We start from the raw sequence: 16,243 nt of genomic DNA on the forward strand, positions 1-16,243 counted from the left end.
GATAAAAGCCAACATAGATTCTTAAACATTTACATGAAATTTCTAAATATCATATAGTACAAAAATGTACTACTACATGGAATAATATCAAAACCTTTCAGGAACATGACATGGTGGTGCACACCTTGAATCCTAAACTGAGAAGGCACAGGCAAACAGATCTCTGGAGTTTGAGGTCAGCCTGGTCTACATAGTGAGTTTCAGGGTGACCACAGCTACATAGATAGACCCAGTTTAAGAGAGGTAATAGGAGGAGGAGAGAGGAAAGGTTAAAGAAAGAGATGGGGGGAGGATTTTACAGGAAAAATACTCCTATAATAAGCCAACATCATAATCAATAAATTGTTGGTGACATATCTGCCCTTTACATGCAAAAGTGCATTGGGCATAGAGGAGATGACAATGGCAGGCAACTGGGATGCTACTGATCTATGTGCTGTGGCTCATAAATCCAGGGAATCGCTCTTCTCGTGCTGTCTGTATTGGGTTTGGGGAATGAACTCCTTCACCTAAACTTGAAGACCCACTATGCCCAGAATTTAGCACTGTGTTTTACACACAGAAGTCATTCATTAAGTTTTTCATGACTGAATGAATAAACAAACAAGAATGAGTGAATGGGTGAATGAAAGAAATGAATGTGTTTGATGCTTCAGGAAAGGAGAATTCTTAGCAAACACAAGACACAATATCCTAGATAATTCTGGAGTGACATACCAGTAATAAAAGACACATTTCTATGTGAGGAAAAAGGCCAGGGGATAACAATCAGAATGTAAAATTTAAAAAAATTTTAATTTTAGAAGACACCTTTCTCTGGATGGTTCTGTAACCCTTCTCAGGAGCACGTCCAGAATGGAGCCACCCAGTGGGTATTTAGTGGGTTGTAGATTGAAGTCTCCAACTTTGAGTGTGCTTGTTGTTGTATGAACTCATCTCACTTCTCTGACTGAATTCTAATAGAGAAGCCTTTTAGATTGTTCTCTGAGGGAATGGAAGTCCATAGATACATATTTGTTGAATGAATAAATAAAATATTAAGATTTAAACCCCCTCAAAAAGTTTCAGCCCTTCACAACTGAAATTATAATAGCCTAGTTTCATCATTTTCTATAATATACAATGCCACCCTCAAAAGCACAAATGAGTCAATAGACCCATTCTGTTCTCAATATGCAAAACCTAAATGTTACTGACAATCTATTCATGTAAATTCTAACACTCAATAATCATTTTTCTGTGGAAAGCTGGCAAAGTCAAACAAACTACACACTTCAAGTGGCATAGTCAAAATAAAATGGGCTACCATTTCTCAAGAGTTACAGTTACGGGGCTCTCAAATCAGACAGGCAAAAATGACCTGATTGGCCATGCTGCTGGGAAACTGGAAGGTATTGTAAACTTATTAGTGAAAGTCCATGGTCACAGTCTCTGCCTCCAACATCACTACCATTGCCATCGTCACGTCTTGTCAAAAGAAAAGGCCTTTCCTCTACTTCTGCTTCTAACTCTTCTAAATAAAAGTCTATACATCTGAGCCCAGATCGACTCAGCTCAGATAAAGAGATAAATCTATATGCTAGATCAGGCAAACATCTAGGCTGTCATTCTTAAGCAGTGAAGAAACCTGAATTGCCTCTTTCTGGAACATTCCTCAAGTACACTGTTGTTGTTATAATAGAAGCCAAATCATCTGCCCCACTGAGAATTCAGTGTTGATAAAGAACAGAGAAAGGGTGGGTTTTTTTTTCCTTCAAGCATTTATAATCTAACAGTTGTATTTAAAAAAAGAAACTTAACGAAGTTCCAAGGTGGCGGCGCCTATCACACACTGTTATCTGATCTACTGCACGGATACCAGGGCCCAGATTGGGAGCCACAGACTGCAAAAACTGGAGAACACTAGGTGAGTGACATCCCGCACAGTGCAAACCACAGGCGGGCTTGGCCCCGGGTCAAACAACAGCCCACAGAGGACCTGACCGCACTCTCCAGACTGTGGACCGGAATCCACTTGCAGACTGCAGTCGACCTCTATAGCCCAGGCACAGAGCGTGTGAGACGGTAGAACACCAGAGCCCCTGGCCAGGGCAAATCTCAGGGAAACAAGTGAATCTGTCCTTGGGCACCCCTACCCGCCCTACCCCAGTTCACGGGGAGCCCGGGAGGCCGCACTGCCAGGCAAAGCCCAAGGGACCCAGAAACTGCTTGCATGTCTGGGCGGGTCCAGTCAGAGCCAGGCAGCCAGCCACAGCAGACCAAGCCTGCAGAATTGGGCTGATAGAACCCAGCCAGGACAGTCCCCACGGCTTGGCAGGGACTCCCCACGCTTGTGGGAGAAGCTGGGCTGCCCTGGGTGTCTGGAGGGGAGGCTGAGTTGCGGCTGCGGCTTCTTAGGACTGAGCAGCCAAGGGTGCCAATCTAGACTGGTCCGCTATCTAGACTGATTCAGGCAGGAACTTGTCTGTGGACCAGGGTGGTCCAGGCCTGGACAATTGGGCAGATAAAGCCACAGTCCCCATGGCCCGGCTGGGTCTCCTACTTGCTTGAAAGAAGCTGGACTGCCCCGAAGGGGGCCAGACAAGGCTACCCACTTTCTCCATATCTCTTCAATATAGTTCTTGAAGTAATAGCCAGAGCAATAAGATATCAAAAGGAGATCAAGGGTATCCAAATTGGAAAGGAGGAAGTCAAATTATCCCTATTTGCAGATGATATGATAGTGTACATAAGTGACTCCCAAAATTCCACCAGAGAATGCCTACAGCTGATAAACACCTTCAGCGAATTGGCTGAATACAAAATTAACTCTAAAAAGTCAGTAGCCTTCCTATATATAAATGACAAACATGCAAAGAAATTCAGAAAACTACACCCTTCACGATAGCCATGAGCAAGATAAAATATCCAGGAGTAGCTCTAACCAAGCAAGTGAAGGACTCATTTGAAAAAAATCTTTAAATCTCTGACAAAAGAGATTGAAGATGACATGAGAAGATGGAGGGATCTCCCTTGTTCATGGATCAGGAGAATTAACATAGTAAAAATGGCCATCTTAACAAAAGCAATTTACAAATTCAATGTAATCACTATCAAAATACCTACACAATTTTTTAAAGACATTGAAAGATCAATTCTCAACTTCATATGGAAAAACAAAAAACCCAGAATAGCAAAAACAATCCTATACAATAAAAGATCCTCCAGAGGAATCCCCATACCTGATCTCAACCTGTACTATAGAGCAACAGTAATAAAACAGCATGGTACTGGCACACCAATAGGCTGGTTGATCAATGGAATCTAATCGAAGACCCAGAAATGAATCCACACACATTTGGTCACTTGATTTTTGACAAAGAAGCCAAATCTATTCAAGGGAAAAATGATAGCATCTTCAACAAATGATGCTGGTCTAACTCAACGTCTACATGTAGAAAAATGCAATTAGACCCCTATTTGTCACCATGCACAAAACTCAAGTCCAAGTGGATTAAAGACCTCAACATAAAACCAGAGACACTAAATCTGTTAGAAGAAAAAATGAGGAAGATCCTAGAACACATTGACACAGGAGACAACTTCCTGAACAGAACACCAACAGCCCAGGGCTTAAGTTCAACAATTAATAAATGGGACCTCATGAGGCTGAGAAGCTTCTGTAAGGCAGGAGACACTGTCAAGAGAACAAAGTGACAGTCTACTGACTGGGAAAAGATCTTCACCAACCCTACATCTGACAAAGGTCTAATATCCAAAATATATAAAGAACTCAAGAAATTTAACACCACCAAACCAAATAACCCAATTGGGAAATAGGGCTTGGAACTAAACAGAGAATTCTAACAGAGGAATATTGAATGGCTGAGAAATACTTAAAGAAATGCTCAACGTCTTTAGTCATCTGAGAAACGCAAATCAAAACAACTTTGATATTCCATTTTATACCCATCAGAATGGCTAAGATAAAAAATTCAAGTGACACCACATGCTGGCAAGGATGTGGAGAAAGAGGAACACTCCTTCATTGCTGGTGGGAGTGCAAACTTGTACAACCACTTTGGAAATCTATCTGGTGCCTTCTCCAAAAACTGGGAATAGGGATTCCTCAAGACCCACCTATTCTACTCCTTGGAATATACCCAGAAAATGCTCCACCACACAACAAGGACATATGCTCAACCAAATTCATAGCAGCCTTATTCATAATAGCCAGAATATGGAAACAGCCTAAATGTCCCTCAGTTGAAGAATGGATAAAGAAACTGTGGTACATCTACACTATGGAATGCTACTCAGCTATTAAAAACAAGGAAATCCCAAATTTTGTGGACAAATGGATGGGACTAGAAATAATCATAATGAGTGAGTTAACCCAGAAGCAGAAAGACTCACATGGTATATACTCACTTATAATTGTGCACTAACCCAAAAGGCACACCCCACGAAAGTCTTCACTTACCAGGAGATTGGGATAGATGTGAGGACATCCTACTGAGAATCTAGGTAAGAGAAATATAGGAGATGGGGAAACAGAAGGACCCAGAGAGTCCTAGAAACCTACAAGAAGAACATCATGATGGGTGGATTGGGGCCCAGGGGGGTCTGCTCAAACTATTGCAGAAATCAAGGACAATACAATAGTAAACATTGAACCCCTACTCTGATCTACCCAATGGACAGAACATTCTCCACAGTTATATGGAGAGCAGGAAATGACTTTGACATGAACTCTGGTGCCCCATATTTGACCACCTCCCCTTGGTGGGGAGGCCTGGTGGCACTCAAAGAAAGAATAAGCAGGCAATCAAGATGAGACTTTATAGCCTATGACCATATAGTGGGCGAGGAGGTCCCCGTTGGTCATAGAGAATAGGGTGAAAGCAGGACGGAGGGAGGAATGGGAGGATACAAGTAATGGGATAACAATTGATTTGTAATCTGAATAAATTAATTTTAAAAAATTTTTAAAGAAACTTACAACTTTCTCTGTGTCTGGGAGGTTCCTGAAATCGAAGCACAGTCAGGATCATGAACAGGATGCATGGCCAGAAGAATTCAGCCAGAGAGAGGACCTGGTAAACACAAAAGACAAAATGCTGAGCATGTTTCCAGGCACTGTAGTAATCCCTCTGCTTGAAGGATGGTAGGCAGGCAAGCCAGGGTACTTTCATAGAAAGTGACTGTTGCCCTCATCTGGGTTGTGAGTGTGCTAAGTCAGAAACAGAGAAGAACACAATGCCAGAAAGTACTGGATAACAACAAATTCACAAGGTACAATGACTTCCTGGGGGAAAATGTGCCAAGAAACCTTACTTTCCTTAGTAGCTGGACAAGGCCAAGCACATGTTTTTGTTATTCCAATCTAAATTACCAAAACTAATATTGGATCATATATTACACCTCATACAGGAGTATACATTTATATGTGAATACTGAATGGCTGCAAAAGAGTTTTAAGTCCCACCAAAGTTCAAAGAATTTCAAAAAGAGTATAGGCATCTGATAGGCATGGGAAAGTCCCCATGGGGACTACTAGCATAAGGAATGAGGTGAGAGTGGGGTGTTTGTGCCTGAGATCCGTCACTACAGCTTCCCCCACAGAGGCAGGCTGCAGGGTTAGAGTTGAGCTACAAGAGTTCAAGGGTACAGGACATCAGAGGCTGTAGAGGTGAGTGGAGTGGCAGGACTGGGTCCAGGCACATGAACCAGTCAGCAACTCAAACAGGACACATCAACATCAGGAACTAAAATATGCTGAAGACCTTAGAACATTTGGGAGTTCTCTGCCTATTGGTCTCTTGACCTGAACACTGGGTGGTCAGGTTTGACAGGTTGGTAAGGCTGTTACCACTTCTGTTTTGATAAGGGAGTTGCACGCTTTCTCCAGTCCGGCCCATACAGGAAGTTTGCATGCTTGAACAGTTTTATTGTGTTCTACTTACATTCTTACAGCCTCAATTTTTGACAATTTTATAGGGTGGCACCTTTCTGTGTTTAGAAACAGTTATCTGTCAGACTACTGTGCCTTGTAGGTAGCAATGAAGAGATGATCTTTATGTCTCTGACAAGATGCAGAATCATCACACCTCTGCACTACCCTTTAAATGAGTCTCTCAGGGCAAGGCACAGGCCAATAAGCCACTTTCACATAACACAAAGTAACTGAAGGCCTGGCACCACCTGATCTCAAAACTCTTTCTCCATGATTTAGGCTCTCTTGGGGCAGGGCCTGAGAGAAGCCACAGGATCCAGGCTCAGCTATGACTTGAGAAAAGCCCTAGTTCATTTCCTTGAGATCCAAATCCATGATGTCACCTCCTCATCTTTCTCACCTGTCCTAGATTCTGTTCCTTTCCATTTACAAGATTTTTCTTAACTTTCAGAACTGCCATTAAAGAAATTAAGAACTAAAAACTTCACCACAGTTTCTTATGCTCCAACAAATCAACTCCTGCTTATTTTTCCCATGTCATCACCATTCCATCATGATGTAGTACCACATTCCCTGGCCCCATCAAAGAAGCCTACTCTCTCCTTGCTAGTTGCACAATACTCAACCAAGTGAATACATTAAGAGCACAGGCCCATCTTCTCAAGAGCAACACCTTTTGTGTTAAAAATAACTTGTCCATTGAATTGCTTTGGGTAAATTGGAAGAAACTCCTCAACCTAAGATTACTATAATCAAATCTGTTGACACTCTAAAGAGCTGCCCAGAGAATTGCAGGAATATGAAAGGCTAAATTATCTTTTCAAAGCCAGGACTTGAACCTAAGACCTCATGTATGCTAGTCAAAAGTGTTACCACTGAGCCATACACAGGCCTAACCTTAAATTTTCAAAACTCAGCAGAATGAACTGACAATGGAATTAGGAACTGATGTGAGAATGAGATATAATCCTTAAGCCAAAATTATTATAAATAAACTTTATTGATTTCAGTCCATCTCACATTTTGAATACACAGCATGAGTAAAGCAGTGGATAAATTCACACCAAAAACTGCCTGATACTCAGCAAGTTGAAGTCTTCAGTTAGTCACTGAAGATGGTTTCTTACAGCTTCAGATTCCAAGAGTTAATGCTTGAACTGAAGTGAACTGCTGCTCTCCTAGGCTTCCTTTTTTTTCAACCTGCCATTGCCATCTCCCTCCCATTGTCTGCTTGTCAGTGACGTGCAGAGAGCAAATCTCAGTGTGTCCAGGTGAGTGCACTCCCTGAAACCAGCAAGGAAAACACAGGTGGATGAGCATCTCAGTCCCCTGGTGTAATTACAGAAATGAAATCACCCTTTGAAATAGATTCCGAGGAAGTGTTTCTTGAGCCAGGAAGCAGAGGACAAAAGAGCTTCTGGCAGCCTGCTGTAACTCAATAGCTCAGATAAAGAGAAAGGGGCCTATACAGCCTAATCTCGGGCTGAAGCACTTTGAGAGAGAGAGAGAGAGAGAGAGAGAGAGAGAGAGAGAGAGAGAGAGAGAGAGAGAGAGAGGGAGGGAGGGAGGGAGGGAGGGAGATTGAGAGAGAGAGAGAGACTCAGAGACACAGAGAGAGAGACAGAGACAGAGAGACAGAGCACTAGCAGGAGCCTATTGGACTGTGAACATGTTTGAAACAGGAGAGGCACATGTATGGAAAAGTCACCAGGAAAACCCATTAATGTGCACCAGTTACTAATAGTTTGTACTAACAGATACTAATGCTTGCTGATAACTTGTAATTAAAAAATGGCAACCAAACAAACATCTAAGAGGCTGCAATTTGTAGCATGCATTCGTAGCATGTATCAATAGAACAAGTTACTGCATGTTGGAGTAGAGAAGTTTGGGCTAAATTCTGTACTTATGGGTGGACATAAAACGTGCAACATAAAAATATGCAACATAAAAATGTGCATCATATTTAATATGTAAACAAGAAAAGCAGCAGCGTTTTTCCTTTTTTCCATAATATTTTTATCAGCTATTTGGGAATTTCACATCATGAGCCCTGAGCACACTCACTTTCCATTCCTCCCAGGTCTGTCCCCACCCTTGTGACCTCTCCAACGCCACCCCCAAATAAAGAAGGCATGGGGTGGCTAGCTTTTTTTAAATTTATTATGTACACAGTGTTCTGTCTGTATGTATACCTGCATGCCAGATCTCATTATAGATGATTGTGGGACACCCTGTGGTTGCTGAATCTTGAACTCAGGACCTCTGAAAGAGCAGCCAGTGCTCTTAACCACTGAGCCATCTCTCCAGCTCCCTTAGCTAGCTTTTTTAAAACAAAAGTATAAAGAAAAAACTGGCTTATGCATTCAAAATCAACAGAATAATAAAACAAGTTGGTAGTTGATATTATAAATAAATAAATACATGAATAGCTGTAAAATTGCAAAAGTAAACTGGAACACAATCATTGTTCCCAAAGAGTAAATGACCTTAGGTTTCTTAATTCACTTAAATACACACATATTTGTATTACGTAAATATAACTAATGCTTCCAGAGGCAATTTTTCATATGCGCATTGATAGATCTCACTCTTTTTTTAAAAACACTAGTTACTACTTTAATGTGAGGTTATTTAACCAATCACCTACGTGCAGAGATGTGCCTGACTTCCTGCTTGGCAATTGAACTACCATGGCCGTTCAGACTTCTCTGGCTGACCTGTGAGAGCAAGTGGCTAAATTCAACCCCTGAGCCAAGGTGCACTTGAGTTTCGTTCTGGATGTTGAATCTGGGTAAATAACTGTAACTCTGTCACTGAAAGTAAAGCCCGATCGTCAGTCAGTCCCATCACACCCCCACAGCACACAACATTAAGTCCCTTAATTTTTGTTGTTTTCTGGTGTGTTTGGGGTCACACCCAGGACCTCTTACATGCTAGACAAGCACTTCACCTTGAACTAAAACTCCAGCTCCAGTGTTTGTTTGTTTGTTTGTTTGTTTGTTTTTTGTTTTTCGAGACAGGGTTTCTCTGTGTTAGCCTTGCCTGTCCTGAACTCCCTTTGTAGACCAGGCTGGCCTCGAACTCACAACGATCCGCCTGTCTCTATCCCCCAAGTGCTGGGATTAAAGGCATGCGCCACCACGCCTGGCCCAGCTCCAGCTTTTTTGGGGTCAGGGAAATGGGATTATTGGCCTCACTTTGTAGACCATGCTGGGCTCCAACCCATAGCCTGCCTCTGTCTCCCTGAGTGCTGAGATCACAGGAGTGAGCCACCACACCTGACTCCAGCCCCAGTTTTTAACTTCTGTCATAATTTTATCAAATTGATATGCAAATTTAATTCGTTTTGCTTACTAGGACAAAACTGTTTTTAAGTATGTAACAATTCATTGTCTACTAATTATCTGTTCTCCCAGGTGCCCATTTCCCTATTAAATCATTTTAACTACCTTAACAATCATCATTTTTCTAGCTTTTAGTTAAATAATTTAACCCTCCTTTGGCCTTGGGTGATGCTGATATTTTCTATTTCATTTACCATTTTTGTTTTGCTTTTTGCTTGAGATCGTATCTTTATAGCCCATGCCTGCCTCAAACTCACTATGTGTTTGAGCCTAGCCTTGAATTGTTGGCTTCCTGATTCTACTTGGGGTTATAGGCATGCCCATCTTACTTGCTTTTTTTTGTTACTTAAATCTTTCATGTAGACAACTTATCAATTAAAATATAGTGTTTTTACTCTCCTAGATGCGAAAAAAAAAAAAAAAAGAAATTTAAGGAGTTAAAGCAAAATTGAACTGTCAGCCACTACTGCAAATATTATCAATGTAATCTTCTTGAACCAATGACAAATTTCTAGTTGCTAGTGAAGATTATTGGAACTATTACAATTCTACATCTCTTTGAGAAACTCCATCTGATATTTTAAAATTCAAAAGGAAATCCAATTAAACCTAAAAGAATACTACTTGGGGGATTTTTTTTTAATTTACAAGTTGGTCATCTGCCCTTTTGAAAAGTGAAAAAAACAAAAGAACTTCGTATTGTTCGGAATCCGAAATTATCCTGAAGGAAAGTACCCACAGAGATGCTCAATTCTGCTGTGTCACCAGCCACTGTGCACCTGTGAATTGCCTTCTTTCAGGAGGCTGTTTCTCTGCAGGGGGTAGAAGTCTGCCCTTCTCATCACGGTTTCATTATTTCCTTCTCACGTGTCATTATCCCAGAATCTCCCTACGCATTTTAATCATTCTCCTGCTGATGGGAATGCCTCCCCGTCATCTGTAGGCCTGCACTCCCTCCCAGGCTTCAGGCTCTCACCTCTAAGCACTGTGATCTGCCCTAAGTGAAAAAGCCCATCAGTGTCCAAAAGCTCCAGGTGAGCACTGCCATCCGCTCTGCTCTCAAGAAAAATAATCAATCATCCGTTGAACCTATTAATGCTTGAAAAAGCATGGGTCACCTTTCCGAGCAACCACAAAACCATCTGCTCTTTTAGCAAAGTCCCAGAAGGCTGTTCCCACCAGGAGAAACTGAAGGGTCCACTGTACACCTGAGTTCATGAGTGTGGGGACCCCTGTCTTATTCCCTAACCTTGTCACATCTCACCCCAACCATGAGGAGAGATTGTGCTTTTGCTCTCAACACAGCTCAGATAGTAAAGAATTCAGCAGACCCTAGCAGTCTGAACGTATAGAGGAGCTGGGTAAGAAGTACAATGCAAGCTTCTTCCTTCAGACAAAACAAAGGTGGGGGTAGAAAGGCAAAGTTACAGTAGTGGTTCTCAACTTCTGGCTTGCAACTATTAGTTCACAAGCGATCCACTAACCTTGCGCTAGACTACCTAGCAACCTCTGACATCATCACTTGCGTCCACCGGCCACCTCCTCTCTCTCTCTCCCCCCCCCCCCCGGGTGTGTGTGTGTGTGTGTATGTGTGTGTGCGCGCGCGCGCATGCACGCATGTGCGTGTGTCTTTCTCTACTCTCATGGCCCACTCGGGCCCTAACTCCTCTCCCCTTTCCATCTCCCAAATAAATCTCTCCATATCAGATCTCTTGCATCTATACATATTTTTTACATGATAACAACAGTCCTTTGGGAGACACATATCAGATATGCTCCCTATCAGCTATTTACATTAGTATTCATAACCGTACTAAAATTACAGTTATGGAGTAGTAATGAAATAATTTTATGGTTGGGGTCATGACAACATGAAGAACTACACTAAAGGATCACACAGTTAAGATGGGTGAGAATCACTGAGTTAGAGGAAATAGGAGGAAACTTGTCTTTGTCTGATCCTCGAAACAGAGACCTATGAAATGATTAGTGCCAACTCATGCCTTATCTCCGGAATCTTCACAGCTGCGCACTGAGAAAGAGAAGCACACCAAAGTAGACTCCTTTTCCTTTCTTCTGGCAGAGCAGCTGGGAAAACGGCAATAGGGAATAATCTACTGAAATGAAAAATGAGCACAAGCAGCAAGGATGTGGCTGTCACAGAAGCCCCCAAAGCTGCCCAACAAAAGATGGACAGGCTAGGCTGGGGCTCACTAGGAGAGCTCTTGGCACTAGGCCCTAAGTTTGATCCCCAACAATACGCACAACAACAACAACAACAACAAATGAATAAGTTCATCGAATCCAAAGTTGGACAGAAATTCCCCGCAAATGAATGGAGTAAACATAGTATAAAATATTTAACAAAAACTCACAGGAGAACCCAGAGCCCAATTAATGTAATAAAAATTTCCTTCATCTCAGCTGAGCCCCTCTTCAACTCCGCCATCATCTCTACCCCACCTCCTCTTACAAAAACGAAACAAAACAAAACAAACAAAAGGCTAAAGATAAAGACTGTTACCAGGGGCCGAACATATAAGAAAATCAAACAAAAAGCATTTTTAAAAGAGTTGAGAACAAATACAGTCCCCTAGCTAAGCTGCTAACATATGAGGCACATTACAGAGAGAACATTAGCTACCTAAACATAATGATGGGAAACAGATGAGCCAAACACAAGCTAAAGAAAGCCAGGGAGCATAATACCAAAGGAAATAAATAGAAGAATGTGTGAGCACTACCTAAGGAAGAGTGACTTCACAAAAACAAGAGCCTAAAAAAGATGACGAAGTGAAAGCTTATGGAGAGAAAGAAAAAGAAGAAAAGAAGTCATGCAGAACTGACTTAAAAACCACACACACACACACACAAAGGACACCTGTTACACATGAATTCCTGAACACATAAAGTTGGAGGTAACAATCTTTTAAAAGTATTTTAAAGCAGAAAATATCAAAATGGAAAGAAGAAAGACCATGAATGTGAGCAATGAGCATTCCTGTGGTAAAGAATTAAAAGAATGGAATCCAAAAATGCTCAAAGCTATAAAAGACTTCATCTGAAAATTAAAAGAGCAATTTTGCACTGTGTTTCAGAAAATTAACCATTCCTGAACAGTGGCTAGTGAAATTCAGGATATTCAACAAAGATATTGGAAGAAATAAAAGAAGAAAGCTGCAGCGTTTAGAAATGGAAAGAGCAGATTGAAAGGTTGGGCACGAGCCAGCGTTGAGCCTATCTTCGAAATATTCCATGTAAATTCCAGTGTACCAATACCCATGGCAACTCTTTTGGAAAGGCTGTGTTTGTTTGTTGTTTGTGGAGCTGTGCACACGCATGCATGTGGAGGTCAGAGAACTTGCAGGAGTCTGTTCTCTCCTTCTACCATGTAGGTACTGGGACTCAAACTCAGATCCCTGGGAATGGTAACAAGCACCTCTACTCACTGGGCAATCTTGCTGACCCAGTGTATACAATGCTCAGAGAGAAAGTAAGTATAATTTTAAAAATCATATACATTATATAAAAATATATACACTACTTAGCTAAACTTCGTGTGTGTGTGTGTGTGTGTGTGTGTGTGTGTGTGTGTGTGTTGTATTTTCAGTGACTATAGAACACAGATAATAGAAACCATGAACAATGAAGGGTATAAGCTTGACAGTGAAATCCAACCAACATGAAAATGGCACAAAATGTATAATCCAATAATATCGTTTCTGCTTTCTGTGCTACTGGCTGAAAACAGTTGTGCATTGCTGGTGAGGTCCAAGTTCCAAAAGAGATGTAAAGTTGCCTCAAGAGAAAAAGCAGAAAATGTGATTTTTTTAAAATTATACCTAAATATTTTTCCAAGCAGGTAAAATATATAAATTTACATATAGTAGAAATACAATACTCTATAGAATAGAGACACACCCTGAGAGGGAGACTTTTGTACATACCAGACACTTGTGTGTACACACAACACTAACACCTACACACACACACCATATCTACATGTGTACACACCTATACATCACATGCATATATACACCCACATATGTTGTCCTGGCTGGAATTTTTTATCAACCTGACACAAGCTACAGTCATTTGGGAAGAGTAACTCTCAATTGAGAAAATTCTTCTATACCATTGACCTATAATAAGCAAGTCAGTCTTGATTAATGACTGGTGTAAAAAAGTTCAGCCCACTATGGGCAGTGTCATTCGGGTTATATGGTCCTAGGTTGTATAAGAAAGAAAGATAGGAAAGCGATGAGGAGCAAGTCAGTAAGCAGCATCCCTCCATAGCTTCTGCTTCAGTTCTTGCCTCCAGGTTTCTACCTCGGCTTACTTTCCTGACTTCCATCAATGAGGTTACCTGGAAGTATTAATGAAATAAATCCTTTCCCCTTTAAGTTGATTTTTGGTCATGGTATTTTATCACAGCAATAAAAACAATAAGAAACATGCATACACATGCATACACAACACACACACTCACACACTCACACATGCATACACTCACCAACACACACCTCACACATACACCCGCATTCACCACAACCACATATGCACACCCACACAGACCCACACTCATGGAGAGAGAGACTCAAGAACAGTTCAAGAAAGACAGCAGCAATAGGGTAACTAGGATCACCAACAACTCAGTTCGTCAGCAGCAAGAAATCACAATTCAGTTAAATCTCTTTGGACTGCTAAGAGAAAGTTAGTTGATTTAGAGTAGTGTTGCAGAGAAATTACATCTCAAGAATAGAAGAAAAGAGGACTGTAAGAAAAACAAAACCCAGCTTATCCCATTGCTGAACACACTAAAGCAGCTTTCAAATCATGTACTCAGATTCCAAACAATGCTGAGATTAAACTATATGAAAGACAGGGAGTTCAGGCTTTGTTCTCGAAAGATATTGGCAGGTACTATTTAGGATGTGTAAAGTTAAACCATAAAGGGGCAAGCTTGTCAAGAGTAAGGAGATGAAAAATATATAGCAGGTAAGCAATAAGTGAATCACTTAATATCCAAGCAAGACTTAAGACAAGACACTGAGAGAACCACTACAAAAAAAGAACATCAACATGAAAAACTACAGCAACTTAGAGTAAGGACTAAAAATACCTGTGCAATCTCATAGTCTAATACTGACCACCTGACAAAAATAAGGGACAAATGTTCCAAATTCACTTTTACAGAAGATTCATTTAACATGCCTTGCAATAATTGTATATAGCACCAGCAAGAGTCGGTGAGAAAGCACATTTAAAAATATTTAATTATCCACAAAAAATGTAGAACAGCAAAAGAACAAACAATGTAGTAAACTAAAAATATGTGTAATTTTACATGATATCTAATTTTATTAAAAGACAGCCGAGTATTTAAATATGAAACAAATGAGCATGGCTAATGCATAAAAATGTCATTGTCACAAAGATACAATTTCTCCCTGACCTCTGGGCTCAATGCAAACCTGTAGCTCCACACCATACAACAGGCAGCAAGTCAGACATAACCCCAACAAGTATGTTTGTTTGGGTTTGTCTGTTGGCATACCTAGTGAGCTATTTCTCAGATGTAATTAGTAGAATAAAAGCCAAAAGTATCCAACATCATTTACATCAATAGTCAGAAGAATTTGTCCTCTGACATTTCAAAGCCCTATACAAAATAATAGCAATTAAAACAATACACTATCCATTTAACAACAGACAAACTTCCCTTTGAGGGGCATAGATAGCCAAGGATCAGAGCCATGCACATCTGGAAATCTGACATACAAATAATAATAATAATTTTTTTAAAGAAGCTGACAGATCAATGGAAGAACTTGCTGTTCATAAGCCATATGATTGGGGTATTCCTGAGAGCTAAGTTAGGACACAGGGATGGAGGAGGTCCCTGCCATGTGGTAAAAAAAAAAAAACTAAATTAGAGGGGATAGGGAAAAGAACATGTGGAAAGAAACAGAGGGTATACTATTGATGTCTTTAGACACAAATTCTTTAAATTACAAAAAAAATAAGCTCCATTAAAATGTCATCTGTGTTCTTTAGAAAGTCCACTAAAACTTTTTTTAAAAATGATTCATTTGCTTGCTCATTAGAAAGCATGTATCACTTGAGCAGTGGTGAAGCATACCTGTAATCCCAGCACTTTAGGGCAGAAGCGGGCAGATCTCTGTAAATTCAAGGCCAGCCAGGTGTACACAATGAGTTCCAGGACAGCCAAGGCTACAAAGAGAAAGCCTGTCTCCAAAAACCAACAGAAGAAGGAGGAAGAAGGAGGGGAAGGTGGAGGAAGAGGAGGAGGGGGGAGGAAGAAGAAGAAGAAGAAGAAGAAGAAGAAGAAGAAGAAGAAGAAGAAGAAGAAGAAGAAGAAGAAGAAGAAGAAGGTGGTGGTGGTGGTGGTGGTGGTTGTGGTGATGATGGTGGTGGTGATGGTATCATATCATGTCAGACACCATTTTACAAACTGGGAGAACAGTGAACATAGGTGATGGAGCCCCTGTTTCATAGAGGATAAAATGAATGGCCAAATTGAACATCTCTAATCTAAGAACTTGAAATTTTTCAAAATGCCCCTAAGTCCAGAAAATTCAGAGCAATTTCATAACATCATCAGTGGAAAAATACACATCATGGAATGGTGTTTCCTGTATAAAATTATTATTGTATAAAATTCCCTTCCAACTGTGTGTAAAAATGTCCATGAAAGATTAATACATTTTATGTTTAGATGGGATATTTAGTTGTTTCCCTAAGGATCTCATGTGTACATAAAGATCTTCCAAAATGTGGAAAATATCAGAAATCTAGATTATTCCTGGGCTCTTGGGTATTTTGGGTACAAGATATTACATCTACACCTCTGAAATGAAAGGTCAAGTTCACAGGGCGCTTGGAGAGAAAGAAATCTAAGCCCATCCTTGACTTCCTTCCATGATCCTGGGGCATTTCC

General features: G+C 40.8%; 1 protein-coding gene across 1 annotated transcript in view; it reads right to left on the bottom strand.

Moving 5' to 3' along the window:
* Nucleotides 1-16,243, bottom strand: part of ABCA13 (ATP binding cassette subfamily A member 13) — a 418,312-nt gene that overhangs the window by 384,017 nt on the left and 18,052 nt on the right. Inside the window, exon 2 of the mRNA XM_084798070.1 lies at nucleotides 4,982-5,075. Within this exon, the coding sequence (XP_084654196.1) occupies nucleotides 4,982-5,075 (94 nt within the window). The remainder of the gene's footprint in view (nucleotides 1-4,981; nucleotides 5,076-16,243) is intronic.

Source organism: Acomys minous (genome assembly GCF_964271855.1).
Source record: "Acomys minous genome assembly, chromosome: 10".
Taxonomy (NCBI): Eukaryota; Metazoa; Chordata; class Mammalia; order Rodentia; family Muridae; genus Acomys; species Acomys minous.